Genomic DNA, 23,239 nt, shown 5'->3' with positions numbered 1-23,239 from the left:
GCGTTCTCTCTCTCCAGATGAGGGTCCGTGCAGGAGGACGAACTGTGGCCGGGGTCGGGAGTGTGTGGTTAGGAATGCGACGGGCCGGGTCGAGTGTGTGTGCCAGGAAAGGTGCCACGCTTCGTTTGTTCCCGTGTGTGGCTCCGATGGACGCTTCTATGAGAACCACTGCGAGCTGTACCGCACCGCTTGCCTGCAGCGGAGGAGGATCTATGTGGTCCACAGCAAAGACTGCTTTTTCAGAGGTGAGCGGCACGATCCTCACTGTAGTGCTGGGAATACACCGGTCCAGTGCTCATGTGCGAGCAATAACATTCTGCTATTTTTCAGTGGATAGTTTTAAAAGTGATGTTCAAAATGAGCTCTATCAAGAGCATCTGTGACTTACCTAAATTTATGCAAAATTGGATCTGTTGAAACCACACATTTTTAAACATTATTCTCTGGGTCTCATAAATGTGTTAAGATTAAATTTTATAATTAGATATGTAATCCTAAAGTGCCCCAGTTATGCTTCTTAGTGATTCCTTTTTATGTAGTGTGTAATAAAGGCAGATGATTGTGAATGGAAAAGGTCTGCAAAGCTTCAAAAATCAAAGAAAAATGAAAGTTATTGTCTGCCAAAAGGAAGTGATTCTGAACTGCTGAAACAAGTCGTCAGTATTTCCAGTACTTGTAACTAATTTGCATAATGTCCGCAAAAGAGCTGCATGATTAATCGTTAAAAGATCGCAATCTCAATTTAAACACTCACATCTCAATAACAATGACTGGGCCATCTGACCAATCCGAGCAGAGTAGACCAATCACAACAGACTGGGCCATCTGACCAATCAGAACAGAGTAGACCAATCACAACAGACTGGGTCATCTGACCAATTAGAGCAGAGTAGACCAATCACAACAGACTGGGCCATCTGACCAATCAGAGCAGAGTAGACCGATCACAACAGACTGGGTCATCTGACCAATTAGAGCAGAGTAGACCAATCACAACAGACTGGGTCATCTGACCAATCAGAGCAGAGTAGACCGATCACAACAGACTGGGTCATCTGACCAATCAGAGCAGAGTAGACCGATCACAACAGACTGGGTCATCTGACCAATCAGAGCAGAGTAGACCGATCACAACAGACTGGGTTATCTGACCAATTAGAGCAGAGTAGACCGATCACAACAAACTGGGCCATCTGACCAATCAGAGCAGAGTAGACCGATCACAACAGACTGGGTCATCTGACCAATCAGAGCAGAGTAGACCGATCACAACAGACTGGGCCATGTGACCAATCCGAGCAGAGTAGACCAATCACAACAGACTGGGCCATCTGACCAATCAGAGCAGAGTAGACCAATCACAACAGACTGGGTCATCTGACCAATCAGAGCAGAGTAGACCAATCACAACAGACTGGCCCATCTGACCAATCAGAGCAGGGTAGACCAATCACAACAGACTGGGTCATCTGACCAATCAGAGCAGAGTAGACCAATCACAACAGACTGGGCCATCTGACCAATCAGAGCAGAGTAGACCAATCACAACAGACTGGGTCATCTGACCAATCAGAGCAGAGTAGACCAATCACAACAGACTGGCCCATCTGACCAATCAGAGCAGGGTAGACCAATCACAACAGACTGGGTCATGTGACCAATCCGAGCAGAGTAGACCAATCACAACAGACTGGGCCATCTGACCAATCAGAGCAGAGTAGACCAATCACAACAGACTGGGTCATCTGACCAATCAGAGCAGAGTAGACCAATCACAACAGACTGGCCCATCTGACCAATCAGAGCAGGGTAGACCAATCACAACAGACTGGGTCATGTGACCAATCCGAGCAGAGTAGACCAATCACAACAGACTGGGCCATCTGACCAATCAGAGCAGAGTAGACCAATCACAACAGACTGGGTCATCTGACCAATCAGAGTAGAGTAGACCAATCACAACAGACTGGGTCATCTGACCAATCCGAGCAGAGTAGACCAATCACAACAGACTGGGTCATCTGACCAATCAGAGCAGAGTAGACCAATCACAACAGACTGGGTCATCTGACCAATCACAACAGACTGGGTCATCTGACCAATCAGAGCAGAGTAGACCGATCACAACAGACTGGGCCATCTGACCAATCAGAGCAGACTAGACCAATCACAACAGACTGGGCCATCTGACCAATCAGAGCAGAGTAGACCAATCACAACAGACTGGGTCATCTGACCAATCAGAGCAGAGTAGACCAATCACAACAGACTGGGTCATCTGACCAATCAGAGCAGAGTAGACCAATCACAACAGACTGGGTCATCTGACCAATCAGAGCAGAGTAGACCAATCACAACAGACTGGGCCATCTGACCAATCAGAGCAGACTAGACCAATCACAACAGACTGAGCCATCTGACCAATCAGAGCAGAGTAGACCAATCACAACAGACTGGGTCATCTGACCAATCAGAGCAGAGTAGACCAATCACAACAGACTGGGCCATCTGACCAATCAGAGCAGAGTAGACCAATCACAACAGACTGGGCCATCTGACCAATCAGAGCAGAGTAGACCGATCACAACAGACTGGGCCATCTGACCAATCAGAGCAGAGTAGACCAATCACAACAGACTGGGCCATGTGACCAATCCGAGCAGAGTAGACCAATCACAACAGACTGGGCCATCTGACCAATCAGAGCAGAGTAGACCAATCACAACAGACTCGGTCATCTGACCAATCAGAGCAGAGTAGACCAATCACAACAGACTGGGCCTGTCTGACCAATCAGGGCAGAGTAGACCAATCACAACAGACTCGGTCATCTGACCAATCAGAGCAGAGTAGAACAATCACAACAGACTGGGCCATCTGACCAATCAGAGCAGAGTAGACCAATCACAACAGACTGGGTCATCTGACCAATCAGAGCAGAGTAGACCAATCACAACAGACTGGGTCATCTGACCAATCAGAGCAGAGTAGACCGATCACAACAGACTGGGCCATCTGACCAATCAGAGCAGAGTAGACCAATCACAACAGACCGGGACATCTGGCCTAGGAATCTTTATAATAGCATAATAGGGGCACTTTAAATATATACATGGTATACACAGTAAAAAGTCATAAAACATGCATTATGGCTCAAGCTGCGAGGTTCGCCTCCATAAAAAATGCAGATATGCGTATGTACATGTCCTGATGAAAAATCCAGAGTACGGTATGTTTTGCATGCTGGGACCAGCAGTGCCGGTGGAGCTGGAGTTTGGCTTGAGAACAGCATGATATTCTCCAGCTAGACCAGCGCTATACGAGCTCAAACCAGTATAAACCAGGAACTCATGCTGGTTTATGCTTGCCTATGCAGCGGGGCAGCTGGAGGATTTCAGAGCACACACATCTAATCCAGCATGACTTGTTTTCTGCGAATCTTGAATGTCATGTGATCATCTCTAGACTGCACATAAGATGTGACATGTGTCCATAAGCTGTGGTTGGATCTGTTGTGGTGCTGTGAGGGGAATACGCCTCGTGATACGACGGTCAAGGTTTATGGTCTCGAACTAAATGAAGGTCATTGTAAAGCACTTGACAATGTTCCACCTCATAAATAATAATAAAGCCCTGTGCCTTTGTGCATAGCGGAGGCGTGCGGTCTGAGGAGATCCAGCAGTTTGAGCTAGAATGTATTTCACATCGAGAAGGCGAAGAATAACCTCAACAAACCTCAACAAACAGCACAAGGAGATGCAGCGCTGATTCAGTTTACAGAGGGCAGGGAGAACAGGAGACGCTCACGTAAGCAACGTCACTTTGAATGTCACGGTGGACTCGCGGATTTATCCCAGCATGTGTAACCTGAAGGAAAGGAGACTTGGGTGTGTGTGTGTGTGTGTGTGTGTGTGTGTGGAGTTCTGCTGCATGGTTTTAGGGTGATTTTTAATCCTGAAGGGTTTTAGAAGAACTTTATGGAATTATATCTTTAGTTTTCTGGGGTCTTAAAATCTGTCCTCGACCCGAATCACTTCTTATCCGGACCCGACATACAGTACATCAATTAATTTCCCAAAAAGAAACACCAGACCCCAGGCAAACCGGTGAATTTAGACCCGAGTCCAACAGCAACATTTCGAACCCAACTAAACCTGAATGTAAAACAGCCGAGATGTCAAACTAAGACCGAACTCAGACACGACACATTAGGTGTAGATTTCAAAGTTTGCCCATCTTCCTACCTTATATGTAGATGAGATTCATTGTCCGGTCCTTCTTCGTAGCGTTTGGTCATTTACACACAGACCTGCGTATTGAAGAAGGGCGATAGTAATGGTGTCTTAGAATAATTAAATATGTATTTGTTTTAAATTATAAAGTGTTGTTAAACGCCTGAAACAAATAGTGGAAAGTTGTCGTATTTTAACATAATTCTGGTCTTTTCAGGTCCATTAAAAGCACATTTATTTTAAATTACCCGAGCCTGATGCTACGAATATCAGACCCATCCCCTCTCGGGTCAGACCTCGGTTTTGTGGACCCATGAAGACCTCTGATCTGAGCACAGTTTGGGATATTGTTGAGATTACTAGGAGTTCTCTTAAGGAGAAACATCTGGGATTCTCCATTTGCTAATTTGGACATATGTAGCTGTCTTGGAGACACAGTTAAACTTTATTTTCGAGAGTCCACATTAGACATTCTACTAACAAGAAGTAACTACATGTCAACTAATTCAGAGTATTAGACCGCATTTACACCACAGGACTTATAATAATAATTTGTTACATTTATAGTGGTTTTCTGGGTACTCAAAGCTCTTCACATGGAAGGAGGAATCTCCTCAACCACCAGCAATGCCCAATTCCGATTTGTTTGTTTGTTTGTTTTTTTGACGACCAGCTGACATGCCAACAAGTCTCTCCCTATGGAGGATCCCTTTACCACTCGACAGATAAAGCGTTGTCAGGATAATTTCGGTTTCGCATATCTACTGGCCGAAGTGATAACATTTGGGTTAAAAATTGTAAGGCCAGACAAAGGCTTGGTTTGCAAAGAATTACAAACCTGCGCACATATATTCAAACGCACATAACTATAGAATTAATTCTTGATGCGCACGTGAGCGCCATCAGTGTTTCTCACAGGTTCACGTTTAAAGTCTGTGTAGAGAGAACGGTGTCGTCTTAGCGGCCCCTAATCTAATAACTAATGATCGTTGTGACAGAAGTGAATCAATCAAGACTAACTTTAGCTGGAAAATATCTTTATTCAAGAACCGCTATAAAGACAAAACAATCTGTTACCTTAAATTATACGTTTATCTCTGTAAAGCCGCTTTGAAACAATCTACATTGTTAAAAGCGCTGTATAAATGAAGATGACTTGCATCTTCTTTAAAAGTGACCCATGTACGATATTCAAGGAAGCTTGTTTCTGCCACAGAATAAAAAAATAAAAAGGTAACTGCAAAGTTTTATCTCACAATTGCGATTTATAAAGTCAGAATTGTGTGATATAAAGTCGCAATTGTGGGATAAAAAGTCGCAAATATCATTTAAAATGTTTTATTCTGTGATGGAAACAAGCTTCCATAGATATCTGCATTTACACTAGGCGAATTAACCCAAAGGTAGACATACCGACCTGGAAAGGCTTAGGCCGAAAGAAATTTGCAATGGACACAAACAAAATGACAATACAAGCTTTTGCTTTCCGCCTCAGGTCCACAAAACAGGTTGAGCCTCGTCATTAAAAAGAGTCATGTGATCACAGTTGGTTTCTGTCACAATTCTGTTGTCTTGTCTGCAGCTGTTCTCGTTAGTCCTGATTGGTTTACCTTCCTCCACCTGTGTCCAGTTAGTTTCTTCATGTCCTCCGTGTATACTCCGTTCTGTTCAGTCGCTTGTGGGTTCTCGTTAATGTTAGTTGTGTTTATCCTGTCTGAGTTTGACCAGTAAACGTGTTTAAAACAGTGTGTTCAAGGGTTTAATGATGTGTTGGTCTCGCTCAGACATCTACGGACACTTACGAGCAGGGCTTCTCTTTGTTCACGCCGGTCATTGAACTGAAAGACGGCTCCTCGGGTCACTGTTCAACTCAACTTTGATCCCAACACACTCTCTTACAACACACACAACGCAGCAACCACACACTGCAGTGGAAAAGCATCTTTCTTCTCTGTAGGCCGCCGGAGCGCCACAACAAAGCGTACGAGTGTTTGACTGATGCCCGGCACACAGCGGGACGCCGCCGTCAGAACACCGAAAGGTGAACAAATGAATCTCTGGCGGGTCGAGGGACGCTGCGAGGGGTTTCCATCCTCGTGACAGAACTCCTAATGATCGCTCACAGTCCTGGAGATGTGGGAAGTGTGTCACCATAGAAATGATTTCACAGTGCTGAGACATTACTCAATATAACTGTATGAACCTCATGAAATCCTGTCAGGAGCGTTTCCAGCTCATCCCAAAATTTAAAAAAAAGAGATAAAATATTAAAAAACATGTGATTGATTGGCTGAGGTTAGGTGTAATTAATGCTGCTTCACGTGCTGTCGGAAATGTCCTACTTCCCACTTCTGAAGTCGTAATTACGGATTTGTCTGGTCCGAGTGGTTTGTTGTTGGAAACTTGGAAAGAATAAGGAATCATGGAGGACGGCAGGTTCATACTGGACTGTTTCTTGGGGAAATGCTATTTTGACCAACAGAAAGAAAACATATGTATGCAGTATCTAATACATGCAAATAAATGTTGATAAGTGGAATGCTGCACCGTGAGATTTTTTGTAAATATCAGTTGAAATAAAAAAATAATTCTACATAATTTTTTTTTCTTATCTGTAAAATCCATTTATTAATTATAACGCTATAACGGTATTTCCGTTTAATAATTAATTTATTTGTATTTAATTTATTTAAGGTTCAAGCTATATAATATACAAATACATTTTTGACATTTTTTGAAATCAGAACTCAAGGACATTTATTTAATCCACAATCCATCTCTATATTCCTGAGAGAGTCAGCGCATAACTCTCACCGGGCACACTCTCATCGGTATATGGAGATATTATTACACTAATTCTGTATATGCTTATAGATATTACCATTACTGATAGTCACAAGTATGACGGATGGGCTGGAAAAGTCACGTATCTGAAACTGATTATCATATTTGAATGTTATTCTGTACAGATCAGTATCTCAAGAATCCATATTCACACGTGCATTCATTTTTATTCATTGTTTATTTGTTATTATTGATATTATTTAGTACAACCAGTCAGCCAGACAAACATGATTTTGCTATTATTAATCACAGAAATTAACACTTCTCACTCTAAAAAATGATGGGTTGTTTCAACACAATTTTGGGTCAAATATGGACAAACCCAGCCGTTGGGTTACATTTTTAAATTAATTTTTTTACATTATTACATATTTTTTTTTAAATTACGTTTAAATTAAACGTTTGGGTTTGTCAGTATTTGACCCAAAATTTGGTTGAAACAACCCAGCATTTTGCTGGGTTGAGTGTAATATAAATGCACCATTTCAACATTTGTGTGTTTTTCTTTTGATTTGGATGTAATGTGACTTTCTCTGAAGACTTTATTAACTATCACAGTGCGATGCATCGCTGAAGAAATCCACTAGCGAGTCACGACTGTTTCCCGAAACCATATTGTTGCAAATTGGCCGTTCAACCACGTTGGTTTATGATTTCACACACGTGTGGAGTAATAACTACTGTTAATGAAACTGTTTGAGATCGAATTAATGCAAGATATTTTGATATAAATTACAGACATGTATCTGAGGAATATTTCTCTTTTTTCTCAGTTATTTTGCTTTATTTCCAGATTCACTCATAGACTCGTTCTTACACACTAGAGCTCGTTCACATGCGCACTCTTCAAACACACAAACGTCATCTAAGCACAGATCAGGTTTTCATGTAAATGTAAAATAAGCTGAAGTGCTTTTATGTGTTGAGAACACTAAACCCAAGGCACAGCGGTGTGTTGGATCGGATGCTGTATACTCTATGCATCATATTTGAGTCTGGCATCTGAGAGTGATGTTTATGAGGCGAGGGACTTATGCAGGAACAGGGGACGTTTATAAGTAGAACATGGCATCCATTTCAAATAGCAAATACTTTAATGTGATGAATCTCTCGGGAGCAATAAAGTTAATGAAGTGTCCACGTGACCTGACGGACTGAAGAACGGTTTATTCACCATCGGGGAAGAAGGACGGCAGCGTTTTTAGGCTCGTATATTACAAAAACAACACATGCACCTGGACACTTGAGAGACACAATCTGTCATATTTACTGAGGTGACGCGTGATGTGTGGTGTGTGTGTTAACTCTCTGGGGACGGCAAACGCGCCGGCGTTTTGAAAATATATTTTATATAAAATATGAATAATTCAATTTTTAACATTGTACATTTTTCATAACTTTTTTCTGTTTAACTTTCTTAATTTATTTCACTTCTACAAAAATCTGCCAAATATCTTCTTTAAAACATCTATATTCCAAACCATTCTTGAATTACCACCATTTAAAGGTGGGGTATGTGATTTGCAAAACGAAAAGTCACAAAATTTGAAAATACACAACTCAAATGGTCCTACCTTCTTTCCTTTGACTCCACCCATTCAAAGAACATGGACATGGATGGGGGGAGGGGGGGGAGGTACGACCGATTGATTGACGCACTTACTGTCCAATGATTCTAGGTGGTCTTGGAAATGATTGGCTGGAGTTTTTCGAGTCCTGCCCGTTCCACAGATTATTAAATTGCTTAATTTTTATTTCAGTGCTTCTAACTCAGTGCCTGTAAATGGGTTAGGAATAGGATTTTAAGTGATTTTGAACAAATGGCCAAAAAAGAGAATTACATACCCCACCTTTAAGTTCAAAATGAGCATTTTCATGTCTATTAAAAAAAGGGGGTGCCGCTTAAAGGACAAGTTCGGTATTTTACACTTAAAGCCCTGTTTACAGATCGTATCTGATGAAATAGAACGGTTAAGATTAAAATTTGGACACATGCTCCTGTCCCGAGAATTTTAGTTTTATTTAGCGTTTGTGGACCTATTTTGCCAAACGCGTCACACCCAGATTCTTCCGTTGAGAGCTTGAATAATAGACACCAGTTGGTGGCGATAATGCACCTTTGCCGATTGCAAGCAAACCGCTGGCATTTCATTTAATACACAGAAGAAGCAGAAGAAGAAGCGGCGGAGGAATAACGCACCTCACACAGCACATTCAATACAAGTCAATGGAGTTGGACAAACACTACGATAAAACCTGTTGGAAAGCATCTTTTTCAGCGTTTTTTTTTGGGACCGTATCAGTGAACACCCCTGACCACTCGGTGAGTTTCACGTCTTTGTAAACGAAAGTTTAATGTGTTTTAGGAAGGAATCTGCCAGTGCACATAGACAACCATTGTGGGGGTGGGGGGGGGGAAAGCTAAATAAACCTAAAATTCTCGGGACAGGAGCATGTGTCCAAATTTTAATCTTAACCGTTATTTTTCATCAGATACGATCTGTAATCAGGGCTTTAAGTGTAAAATACCGAACTTGTCCTTTAAGGGGATAAACCCCCAGTTTAGTGTTTGTGGTCTATTCCATGTAGATTAATTAGCATTTGGATGTAAATGTGATGTTCTTTTTCATTAAAAACTATATGTGTGATAATCAAGTGTGTAATAATTATGATTGGTTCACAATTTATAACCATGTTTGATTTATAGCCTGTTTACACCTGATGTTTAGATGTGTACAGAAGTAAACAGGTGTAAAACGCTTTGAGCTCTTCCAGATGGAGTTAAAAACACACTCGACCGGATTGCTTTCGTAGTGTAAACGCTCATGTGTTCAAACAGCCACTAAAGCCCGTCTTCTCTCCGTCTACTGAATAACGAGTGACCACTATGAGAGATAGCCGGACGGGTTTAAACTTTATCGGCTGAAGACACAAGTTTGGTTTGAAGATGAAAATTGAATCAAACACAATGTTCTCTCAGCGTTCCTGATTTCTAACACACACTCGCAGCGTTCGGCTGGTCTTGCGTCTGTAAGAGCAGAAACTGGAGATTATGCTCTCCGTAGATTATGCAGATATGTAAATCTAAATATCGTTGCAGCGCGCCATCATCATGGACATGCGTTTTCTCTCTCTCTCACCACTCTTCTGGATACACACATGCATCAGGACAAATTAGGACAAGTGTTTTTTTATTAGGCTTTGTTGTATATTATCATGGAGGCTTTAAGAGACAGAGCATGCTCAGTTCAGACTGTGGCTTTTAACACACGCCACTCAGCTCAAACACACACTAATCTCCTGTGAAAGCGCATCCGCACGCCGCTCAGAGACTCTGACAGTGCTTATAATGCGGTTATCTCTGTCTCTGCCTCTCACTCGTGACGTATCGGCCTGGGTTTCAAGTGATGGCTTTCACCCAAATGAGCTCTAATACTTTAGTCCCGGGCTATTTAATTAGAAACGCTAAATTACAATTTTTAACGGTGAAATTAAAATGCTATTTTTAACTGAATAGGGGAAATTGTAACTTTTGGGATTTTATTTTTTTTCCGGGAGTTTGCCATTTAACATCATGAGGTCAATGAGGAACATTGCGTAGGCTATATATCTTATTTACTGTATATATATATATTAAAATATATTTATTAGGATAAACCCCTTGCTTGAGATGCACCATCTCGTATTCGAGGGGGTCCTAAAATACAACACAACCATCACAAAAGAACAATAATCAATTAAACAAAAGTACAGTTATACATGTCAATATTCAGACATACAACAAACAAACGCACACAGAACCACAAATACAAGACAAAAAAAAGACAAAAAAAATTACATAAAATTAAAAGAAGAGAGAAATATATATATATATATATACACACACATACATACACATAAACATACACACACACATTTACAGAAATATAGAGAAATTTACAACTTTACAACCGATATCATATTTCAATATTCAATACAGATGTTTCTCCTACACAGAGTGAGCGAGTCTCTCATCGTAATCCATATGTAGAGCTATAATATGAACATCATTTGATAATGAAACACAGAGAGGAGCTTATTTATTCTTAATTATATATATTTGTTTGAATAATGGAGCATGAAGACAAGTACCTTATGTTGAAGACAAACACTTCGGCTTTTACATGAGTGTAATTATTATATCTGAAAATGAATAGCAGGTGAATATAACAGCTCTGTTGTTAATTTATTGTAATTTTAATGTTTTTGTACAACCATTAAATGAGTTTGTCTGGTGCTACTTGCCCTTTAAAGGATTAGTTCACTTTAAAACTTTTGCTGATAATTTACTCTCCCCGATGTCATCCAAGATGTCCATGTCTTTCTTTCTTCAGTGGAAAAGAAATGAAGGTTTTTGATGAACACATTTCTCCATATAATGGACGTCAATGGGCCCCAAACGGGTCAAGGTCCAGATGACCGTGTCAGCGCCGCTTCAACGGGCTTTAAACGACACCAGACGATGAATACGGGTCTTATCTAGCGAAACCATCGTCATTTCAAACATAAATAAAAAAGTTTAAGTTTTATAAGCACAAGCGCTCGCCTTGCTCTGTTCTGTGATGCGCGTTCGTGACGTCACGTGATACGCAGTTACGCTGTAAAGGTCACGCTTGACGAGTCAGTGTTTACAGATGTGCGGAAGGAGGACCATACACACACATTCAAATGTCTTTGTGTCAGTTTATCGTTTAAAATGCCCATTGCGTGTGTGTATCCTGGGTGTTGGAATATTAAAAAGTCTAAAATAAAATTTTCGTCAGGACAGAAATGTTTTACTTTTCACAGAAGCGAGACCTTTACAGCGTAACTGCGTATTACGTGACGTCACGAACGCGCATCACAGAACAGAGCACGGCGAGCGTTTGTGCTTATAAAACTTAAACTTTTTTATTTATTTTTGAAATGACCGAACGTTTCGTCGTCCATACCGTGGGTTGAAACACAGACATAAATGCAACCGGAACTGGTGTGTGTTTCCCGTATGTAACTCTGTAGTTCAGACATTAACACAGACATCACACATCACGTGTCGCCTCAATAAAAATGAAAGATTTTGTCTTTTAAAGCAACACCAAGTAGCTTTTGCTCTCGGGGTCCCCATACAGTTAGGAAACAGTATTGTCTTCTACTACTGCCGTAAAATCTGTCATGGTTACACCAGGGGATACACTAGTGCTAGCACAGATCATTATAGATGCCTATTGGCTACTGTTTTACATAATGGATATGCTAATTCAATTCAATGTTTGTGTGGTAGGTAATAGCCATATATCGTCAATATTATAATATCAAGCTACCATAGATGAATCTGCAAATGTGAAACATCGATTTGCATTATAGCCGGAGGCAAGACACTTTCACCAGAAAAATAAGGATCGTTAGGATAGTTATCCTAAAAGATGATTTTGTCCGTCTAATCATGTATATTTACTAGTCCGACAGCATGACGGCCAAGTCAGCATCGGTCGGTCGGTCTTGGAAATATATTATAAAGGTTGAAAAACTACATGGTGTTGCTTTAACACTAGAACTACCGGAATTCCCAAACTACTAGAACGACCATAGCGGTCATTTTAACCGTTCATACTTTGACGTTCATATGGCCGTACTGAACGTAATTTTTGTCATGTCATATCTATATTGGAACCTATATTGGAAAACTTTTAAAGTTTTCCAATGAAGCTTTTAATTCCTGTCATCATGTTATGACGCACTTTAAACAAGCACAAAAGAAAGATTGCCCCGACAGGTGCTGCCTCTCTATGTGAGGAAAGTTTCGCGTCAATTTTTTTTTTTCCCCACCGCACTCACCACGTGAAAAGACATGCAAAAATGTTAGGAAACGTCAAAGCTTCATACCGTTAGCCTACAGCCCTGTTTGTAAATAAGTTCAATAATCAATACAAAATCTAAAAATAATTCAAATGTGAAAATGTATTTTCCAGCCTAATTGATAAATATTTTCCTTAAACAATAAAAAAACATCTTAAGATACAATAACTTATAACATATATACAATAACAAAAACACTATAAACATTTTAATACATTAAAAACTTGCATTGACACGTATGCAGCACAATCCAGTACAGTAGAAAAAACATGAACATTAGCTAAACAAGAAAACAAACTGCTTTAGAATGATTTTCAGTGAACAAAAAATATTAACGAACAAAAGGTTAACACGTCTTCCTCCAGTAGGCTCAACGGTGCAAACGGGTACCAATAGGCGGGAAATGTAGCGGATTTATGTATCAATAATGCGTGCGGTCAAAATGACCGCTATGGCCATTCTAGGTAGAAATAGTCAGAACTGTTTTGTGTTTTGTGATTTTAATAAAATAACAATGTCAGAATAAAATATACACATAGTTAGGAAAAGTCAGAGTCCTACAGCCAAATTGATTTTATTTTAACAAAGCTATTACACTGTAATATTTAAAAACGGTCAAAATGACTGTCTTGGGAGTTCTAGTGTTAACAGTCAAATACAGTAAATAATGTCAAAACGCTGGTCTTGACGAGTATTCATGTAAACACAGTCAGTTATGTTTTAAGTAACTAGTTGAGAAAACACATGTGTAAGAGTGTAATGGATCCGTGCGTCAGATCTTAAAGAGACAGCAGCCTAATAAACCTGCTGGCAAATTATGAGATAATATTAAAAATATCTATATGGCCGTTTTTCCCCCATGGTATCGATGTAAAAACTGTGCCCAGTGAAAATTATGAGTGGCTAGTAACTATAAAACCACTAGCAGTGGTTCAGTGGCTGAAGAGCAGAAAAGTGAATATCAAGCCCTGTGTGTATCGCATGTCACGTGTTTTGGTCTCTACATCGTTCCCATTCTTCCTTTTATGATATACAGTAGTTTCCACAACTCTTATTCTAACATGTGCAGGTGTGCAAACGTTTGACTGGTGTTGTACATCCGTACGTATCACGAAGCTCTTGTCCATTAGAGACTTCTGTCCTTGGTCCACCATATCTAGTTTGGTTATCACTCTCCACATGAGTCTGAACAACACACTCCACAGAGAGTGTTTTAATGCCTTCCACCGAGAGAAGCGCCGCCTCATCGTCCCAATGGGCCCTGCGAGAAAAATGAGCACTAATACCTGGTGACATCGTGTTCTGTGTGCTCATTAGCGGAGGGCAGCGTTTCAATCACACACACACACACACACACTCAGCAGAACTGAAAACACTCTTCCTCTGCCGCGGTCTCGGGGAGGTTTCTGTTGTGTTGTGTCACACACTCGGCTGATCGTCTGGATACCGCATCTTCTCCCGCAGTGACGCAGTGCCACGAGTCAGAGCTCACTGTGATGTGTTTGTTACGTGTTTTTCTGAGGACGATAATTTGGTGTAATTTCATTTGTCCCAGTTACAGTATTGGTGCGTTCAAGTCATCTCGTATAGATCGTATTTACGAGTTGAACGCACTTGAACTCCACCACAATGTCGTAAATAAGTGGGGAGCTCGGGATTTTCTCTAAGCCCCGATCTTTAGGAGTTGTGGTCGTGTCAGTGAGAAACATGGCGGATACCACAACACTTTAAGGTATTTAGCTGTGATTTGTCAGGCTTTTCTATTTACAGCGCAATAAGCTAATCCTTCGCAGGGAGTTTGATTGACAGGTGATCTGACCAATTATAATTCGTCATCCGCCAAATCCACCATTTTGTCGGACAAAGCCGTCAGGAGAGTTAGTAGATTAACGTTGGAGCACTCTAAAAAATAAAACATTGGGTCAACAAAAAAAATATGTTACCGTTTTCCACTAGAATTTTTAAGTTAAGACTGCTGGCATAATTACATTAATTCAAAGCGATGTTTTGAGTATGGTGAATTACCTTTTAGTCCACAATAAAACGCATTTCTAAGTAACATGAACTTAATAATTTTCAACATGAATGCAAGTAATTAAGTTGATCCAACGTAATGTTTTAAGTTAGGTGAAGAAGTTTTTTCCTACCGAAGCTTCGAAGCTCAAAAATGGTATTCGGACCAGCCCTAATTTTAAATAACACAAATGAAATGACTGACTTTTATAAGGAATTATGTATATTTTTAAACAGCTTTCCAATCACTATTTATCTTTTTAGCACCATTTTTAAATTGTAATATATTTCTCTTTTAAACATACATGTAACATTCATCTTTTAATATATTTCCCTTTCAAAACATTTAAATGAACTATAATATTAATATATAATAATATTAACATAATTAAAGAAGTCGTTTGACATACGTTATAACGAGTCATTAATGTCCTTTAAATTATATGTTTCATATAATAGAACAGAAGCTATATATTGTGAATTTAAACATTTCTCGAGTCGTTTACCAGCGGCAGACGTCAGGAGGACCAGCCGAGGTAAAGGCTGTTCCAGGCGGCTTACATGGGCTCGAGCACCCGGTGATCCCCTGGGTCTCACACAACCCGAAAACGTCCGATCAAATGTTTCAAATAGGCGCTATCTTTATAAATAAACCACAGATTTGAGCTTTAAACAACTACATTCTCGACTGAACAACTCTTAAAACTACATTTCGTGACACAATAACAGTAGTATTTTTAAATTTCCCGCAGCACTTGCCTCTCCCAGAAGAAGCGGATTTCGCCTCGGACGCGCGTCAATTTCGCTCCAAACGCTTGCTTATTATACGCGTCCATTTCGCTTTGGACGCGCGAATGCATTCAAAATGTTCAAGCGTCAAATTAGACGCGGCAGGCGCGAATTTGACGCGCTATTCGCGTCCGGTGTGAACGCACAGTTACATATACTATCAACACTCAACTCAAATTTCAGAATAAGGACTTCGAGATTTCGGTATTCGGTTACTATACAGTAGGCTATCACCAACAGAATCCTGAGCGAATGCAAATGTGTAATTAAACATAAAATTACTAACCATTCACCAGATTGAGTTTCAACTGTGTGGTCCCACTCGTCGTCTGGCATTGAACATACATGCGCGCGGAAACTGCGTGGGCCGTTTACACGTCATCAAATTGTATTTTACATTAGCAGAACTTAAAATTAAATTATTTTTGATTGACTGAAAATGTTAAACTCTGACAAGTCATGATAGTATATTGAATCAATAGGCATAATTTGTGTGTCATCCAAGCTCAATAAAATAACAATTACAAGTAAAAAGTCTAACTGTATCTCAGAACTTGATTTTTTATTTCACAACAATATGTATATTTAAGTAATGACTAAAGGTCCTCTGAATTAGTTTTTAGAGTGAGGATTTGAACTTGAGAAGCGGAGTGTACTGACGTCTTTCCGCGGTTAAAACAACATTCCTTCTGATGTTCATTCATGTTTATTTGATGCTATAAATGAACTAGAAGGAAGAGATGATCGGTTCACGAGCGGCTTTAACTGAGGCAGCAATCTGACACACACATTAAAGAGCCACAAAACGAGATTTATTGTTTACATTTCTTTTAAAAAATTACCAAATTTGAAAGGTGAGACTTTGTTTAATATCAAAAGTAAGCTGGTCAGTGTCTGTCAGTCTCCTCTCTGCTCCACGATGTGTTTTTCACTGTGAGAACATGATTATGTGTGTGTGAGAGAGGCGTGGCTTATCGGACATAGCAACAGTAACTAAAGGGGGCGGGTCTTTGTGAACGGTCAATTGCCTGCACAGAATATGATGCCATTATAATATGACAATGCAACATGTAACGATAAAGTTGGCAGTGGCTTCATAAATGAATCAAAAACAAAGCACACCTTCTTCGTTTTCTAGAACAAGAGTTAAGGAACCTTGCTGTATTTTTGTGTAATTAATTAAGAGAAAGTGCACCGCCATCTTACTCCGACGAAAGTGACTCGAACGCTCCTGCCGTCATAAACACGACGAACGTCCCAGGAGGACTTGAACACAACGCATGTTCTCACCCTAACTGACAATAGTGCAAATATTGATGGGTATTGGACATGTTGTCTACATTAAAGCTCCCTCTGTGGACAGCGATGAACAAACCCAAATATATGTTTGGAGGATAAACATGTTCTGGTCAAAGTTATTTACTAAATGCCTGGTTTTTACTTGCCATGAAACCTGAATCCAGATATAAACTAATTTATATAAACACACTATATATAAACTCTATATAAAGACTTTCTTTGAGCCCAGAGTTTCTGATTTTGATGTATCAGTGAGAAAATATGGAGGACACAAGAAATGCAGCGAATGCACCGGTGGCAAATTTGTTGAAATGAATGAAACTGTTGAAGCCATTTAAGTAAATTTATTTGGTTTCATATTTTTGTTACAATTTTATGAAATTATTTGTTTATGTTTTGTTTTATTTATTCTGTAAAGAAAATAATGCAAATTGGATGCGTCATAAATGCCGTGGAAATGGATTGAACACAATATGTCGGGAGATATGGAGTGGGTCGGAGATCCACTTCATAAGTTCGTTTGATTTTTTTTTCCGTTTTGTATTATTTGTACATTATTGTTAATCAATTATCTGGATTTAAATAAATAAGAAGAATACATGTTTCCGCGGCCTTGAGAAAAGGGCGATACAGAAACTAATAATGCGAGATAAGCTGCATGTGAAAATGCAATAGTACTGTAAAATGATGATAGAATATGTAATAATTACACATTTACAGCACCTTCATACATTGAATAAAAAAATAATAAAAAACACTGCTTATGCACATTCTTTATTAATCATTTTGTAGAAGTTAAGAAATCTTGCTGATTTTTTTGTAGAACATGTACATCTCTATTTTCCAGAGCAAAAGTGAGTTGAAGACGTCTAATGTCTTAATTACGAATTCCCAACTCATAAATATGGGTTTCCGTTGAACCGTTAAATCAAATTCTCTTCAACAGTGGCATGCACATGTAATGCTTCTCTAAGACGGGTGGCTTGTGGTTTGTAGTTTGTTTGCTGTGATAGCACACACAGGTGAATTACTAAACCAGTGTAGAGTAAGTTTCTTGGCTGCACAAGTTTCTGTTGTAACATGTTTAATAGCTTCAATTTCTCTCGCTGAGCAGTGTGAAATATTAAATGCTTTATACCTTGAGAAGAACAACAAACTCAGATTCACAGATTCAGTGCCGGCACTGTCAATACAAAAAGAAACGGACCAAATCCCCAAAGATACCCTGTAAGCCACTGCCCTCACTATACAGTATATATATATATATATATTGTTTCTGCTACACACACACACACACACACACACACACACACACTTTCTTATTCAGTATTTTGGGTTTTTTTTGTAAAAAAAAAAAAAAAAAACATCTTTACAAAAGCATATGTACTTGAGCAGCACTGCATACAATGTTATGATTCTGAGTAAACAAAACATAACCCTATAACTTGTCTATTTTAGTCTATTTTAATTACATTTTTGTCTCTTATCCAATTTTGCTCCAAGTAAAGGTAGCCTATGTTGTTGTTTATATATTTTGTTGAATTAGAAGTTAATTCTCTTTTAAAACGACTATTCTCAATGTAATGATCCAGTTTTGTCGTCACATTCAAGCCTCGTTCACACTGTCTGTCCGAATTCAATTTTTGTGCCTATCCGATTAAAATCAGATCAGATTTAGCAAATGTGAACAGTAAACAGTCGAATCAAATGAGATTTTTACCAATCTAATTCGATCTACATCAATTTTGTGAATTGAAAGCCACTCATACCAGCCTTTCTGTGGTTCTGCAACACTGTCATGTTAGAAACAAGACCAGTAATGCATTGACCCAGCACTGACCAGGACTAACCAGTGTCCAGCGGCTGTGCTTCACCTGTGGCATGCGGATCTTCAGGCTAGTGTGTGTGGTTTGCTGAGGAAACAATGCTTTACTCTCGACACACAAATTACACCTGCGCCTCAAGCCAAGCCTGATCGAATGGAAATAACCGTGTGTGTTGCGCATCTACACTTCTGCACTGATAGAAAGGAGGATCTGGCAGTGAATTGCAAATGCAAACCAAAGACATTTGAGATTCAGCAGAGAAACCTGTTTGATTCTTGGCACTGGCTCTTCTCTAACAACGATCCTCTGAACATAAGGCCATGCACAGTGGGGTTTAAGAGATTTGTAGATTGAGTTTAAGGCTGTCTGAATTGGAAAACGAGGTTGTTCAAAGGTTACTATTTTATCCCCCTCTGAAAATAATTGGCCTTCAAAATTGAGTCTGTCCAGACAGAGAGGCAAATTGTAATGGAAGTCTTGTGTCGTTTGATACGCCATAAACATTAGTGCACATCTCATTGGGTTTCTACAAGGCTATGAAAAACATTTGAAAATAGGCAAATTGAAAAGGTGGGAGTCATTGTGAAATTGTAATAGCGAGGTACTGTAATATAATCTTGATTGTAAATTGCAATTTTTGATAACAGAGATTTGGTGGACATTATTCAAGAAATCAACACTGCAAAAAAGTTATTCTTCAGTGTCTTTGTTTTGGCTTCCAGTACAAATATCCAAAATATTTTTTTTTCATATATTAAAGGAGAACTCCGGTCAATTTTAACATTGAGCTCATTTTTTTGTAAATTTGGAGTGCTGTCAATACAGAGAACAACGACAAAAATCGGTGTTGCCTACACTGTGTTATCCTCTTTTTTAAATTTGCACTCTGTTGACTTCAATGGGGCAAGTTTTAAACCTGCTTTTATTTCTCTTATCATCCTTGATGTGTCATTACAAGTGCCCAGCCATGTTGAGTGATTCCTTCAGAGTGAACACGAGTGAATCTGACTGCAGGAGATGTGAAAGATATGAATAAAAATTATGTTATTTCAGCCAGCGCACATACCTGTATTTAGTTCCTGTTTTCGGTCGAAGTCCAAAGTAGTCGATTGTCGAGTTCACGCGCGTGATCATAGATAACTAAACCTATGCGCGTGAACTCGACAATCGACTACTTTGGACTTCGACCGAAAACAGGAAGTAAATACAGGGATGTGCGCTGGCTGATATAACATCATTTTTATTCATATCTTTTACATCTACTGCAGTCAGATTCACCCGTGTTCACTCTGAAGGAATCACTCAACATGGCTGGGCACTTGTATGACACATCAAGGATGTTAAGAGGATAAAAGCAGGTTTAAAACTTGCCCCATTCAAGTCAATAGGGTGCAAATTTTAAAAAGAGGATAACACGGTGTAGGCAACACCGATTTTTGTAGTTGTTCTCTGTATTGACAGCACTCCAAATTTACCAAAAAATGAGCTCAATGTTAAAATTGACCGGAGTTCTCCTTTAAGTATTGTTTTCTGAATAAAAAAAAGAGATCAAATTTAAACTTAAATGAACACTCCACTTTTTTGTAAATAGGCTCATTTTCCATCTCCCCTAGAGTTTACCGTTTTCGAATCCAGTCAGCCGATCTCCGGGTCTGGCGGTAGCACTTTTAGCATAGCTTAGCATAGATCATTGAATCTGATTAGACCGTTAGCATCTCTCTCAAAAAAATGACCAAAGAGTTTCGATATTTTTCCCAATTAAAGCTTGACTCTTCTGTAGTTACATCGTGTACTAAGACCGACAGACAATATCGTCCGTCTCTCATTCCTGCGTACCGTAATTTCCGGACTATAAGTCGCTCCGGAGTATAAGTCGCATCAGTCAAAAAATGCGTCATGAAGAGGAAAAAAACTTATAAGTTGCACTGGACTATAAGTTGCACTGGACTATAAGTTGCACTGGACTATAAGTCGCATTTATTTAGAAATTTATTTCACAAAATCCAAGACCATGAACAGACATTTAATCTGGAAAGGCAAGTTATTCAGCTCCACAACAGCATAAAGAACAACAGGCTGAAGGTGTCCGCGTAACACAGGGTTTCCCGCAGCACTTTGGAACTAAGGCGGCCGCCTAAGCAACACACACCTGCCACCTTAACTACACGGGAAACCCTACGCAATAGCATAAAGAACATATACCTGGGAGGCTGAATAGGCTAAACTAACATTAGCCAGCAAGTTCACCAAGCTCCCGATCCTAATCCTCAACACTGAATACATTGAGTTCTTCCTTGGTGTCGCTTCTGAACAACTCCGCTAACTAGAGCGCCCTCTCGCGGCTGTAGACGGTAATGTTTTCTCTTGGTTCATCTCAGTCAGTAAGTCGCAGGACCAGCCAAACTATGAAAAAAAGTTGAATAATTAAAATAATTAAATAACTCTGCTGCCGTACCAGCAGCGCAATGATATTACGCAGCGCCTGAAAATAGTCCCTAGCTCTGTAACTTCCAACGTGACCGGCACTACGCAAGAATGAGAGAATAGTTCCTAGTCATATCGGCCTAGAAAATCTTAACTTTTCATTTTCATTCGGTCTTAGTACACGATGTAACTACAGAAGAGTCAAGATTTATATAGGAAAAATATCAAAACTCTTTGGTCATTTTTTTTGAGAGAGATGCTAACGGTCTAATCAGATTCAATGATCTATGCTAAGCTATGCTAAAAGTGCTACCGCCAGACCCGGAGATCGGCTGAATGGATTGGAAAACGGTAAAGCTGTTTAACTCTCGGGGAACTGGAAAATGAGCCTATTTACAAAAAAGTGAGTGTTCCTTTAACTCACAGTGAAAACAAGTTTATATTTCTGACCCATTTGCACACTTAATTGTTTTTCGAATACAAGACTTAAATGTATTTTGATTTAAGAATGTGAATATATTTGCACTGGAAAACTAAAAACAACAAAATACTGAATAAGAAAATATTAATTTTTTTTGCATGCAGTGTGGACAATAACAATGCCTAGTCATGGATTCAAACATGTATTTGCGGAGGAACATCATTATCATTCAAAACTATGGAAGCTTGTTTCCGTCACAAAATAAAAAGGTAATTGCGGCTTTTTATCTCAGAATTGCGTAATATAAAGTTGTAAAGGCAGAACTGCAAGATATAAACTCGCAATTTGAACTTTTTTTATCAGAATTGCATGTTTATATCTCACAATTCTGACTTTATATCATGCAATTGTAACTTAATTGAATTAAGTTAAACTTTCCCAATTGACCGTTCGCAAAAGCCACGCCCCTTAGTTATTGTTACTACGCCCGTCAAACAATTGAGAACCAGACACATGGCTGAGCTCCATACATTAAGTGATTGGTTTTTGAGTAATGGAGCAGACATATCCTCCAGGGCACGACAGAAAGTATTGACAGAATAGCGCACGGGAGCACATGCACAAAACAGTTTTGTAAAATTATATATCAATCATTTTTATTTGATCATATATCATTATATATATTATATATCAAAACTGTTTTGGGCATGTGCTCCCGCGCGCGCTTCAGTCACAACACTGCAATCAGGGGACGCGCTGAAACCATCAACTCTCAATGCTGTTCTCTTCATTCATAACTCGTAGCCGACTGAGAAGGATATATTTGTGTAAATAGTTGTGCAACTGCGCGAACTTTGTTTTGAAGTTGAATGTTTGAGTTCCAGAGGAATTTGTGACTGTGTTCCTGTTCAACCACATCAAAGTTTCGTAATTAGTAAGTCCGTGCTTTTTCTCTTTTTTCCTCTTGTTTGCTGACTGATGAGGGGCCGCAGTGCCGTAGTTAAACGGTGTTTGTACATGTAGCCTATTTTTTAATAATAGTTGCAAGCAATCATAAAATACAGCAAGTTTTAAGCCCGTGCAGACCTCACTGCCATAGGCGCATCGTTGCACTATCTTGCTGAAATCGGAATGTTTGACGGAGGTCCTTCTCCTTAGTTACAGTTGCTGAGCTAGGATTGGACGAGAACCGTTTGAGGGCGGGGTTTTGCGAACGGTCAATTGTGTGTTATAAAGTCGCAATTCTGAGATAAAAAGTCGCAAGTATATATTTTAAAATGTTTTATTCTGTGGCGGAAACAAGCGTCCATACATAACAGTGTTTAACTTTTAAAAGACTTAATCTGATCTCAAACCAGCTGCTAAGAGGACGTGTCACACACACACACACACACACACGCACGCACGCACGCACACACACACACACACACACATGTTGATATCCGTGATGTGTGATATCTCCGGTGTTGTGGAGCTTCTGATGTCCAGAGGGACACACACACACACACACACACACA

At 39.6% G+C, this 23,239-nt stretch overlaps 1 protein-coding gene across 2 annotated transcripts in view; it reads left to right on the top strand.

The window, feature by feature from the left end:
* Positions 1-23,239, top strand: part of fstl4 (follistatin-like 4) — a 256,801-nt gene that overhangs the window by 109,233 nt on the left and 124,329 nt on the right. For both annotated transcript variants that reach the window (XM_079585040.1, XM_079585041.1), the window contains exon 4: positions 18-245. In XM_079585040.1, coding sequence (XP_079441166.1) covers positions 18-245 — 228 coding nt within the window. The remainder of the gene's footprint in view (positions 1-17; positions 246-23,239) is intronic.

This window comes from Phoxinus phoxinus, assembly GCF_949152265.1.
Source record: "Phoxinus phoxinus genome assembly, chromosome: 17".
NCBI lineage: Eukaryota > Metazoa > Chordata > Actinopteri > Cypriniformes > Leuciscidae > Phoxinus > Phoxinus phoxinus.
Note: the sequence above shows the minus strand (reverse complement) of the source record. Positions and strands in the feature narration are given on the sequence as shown.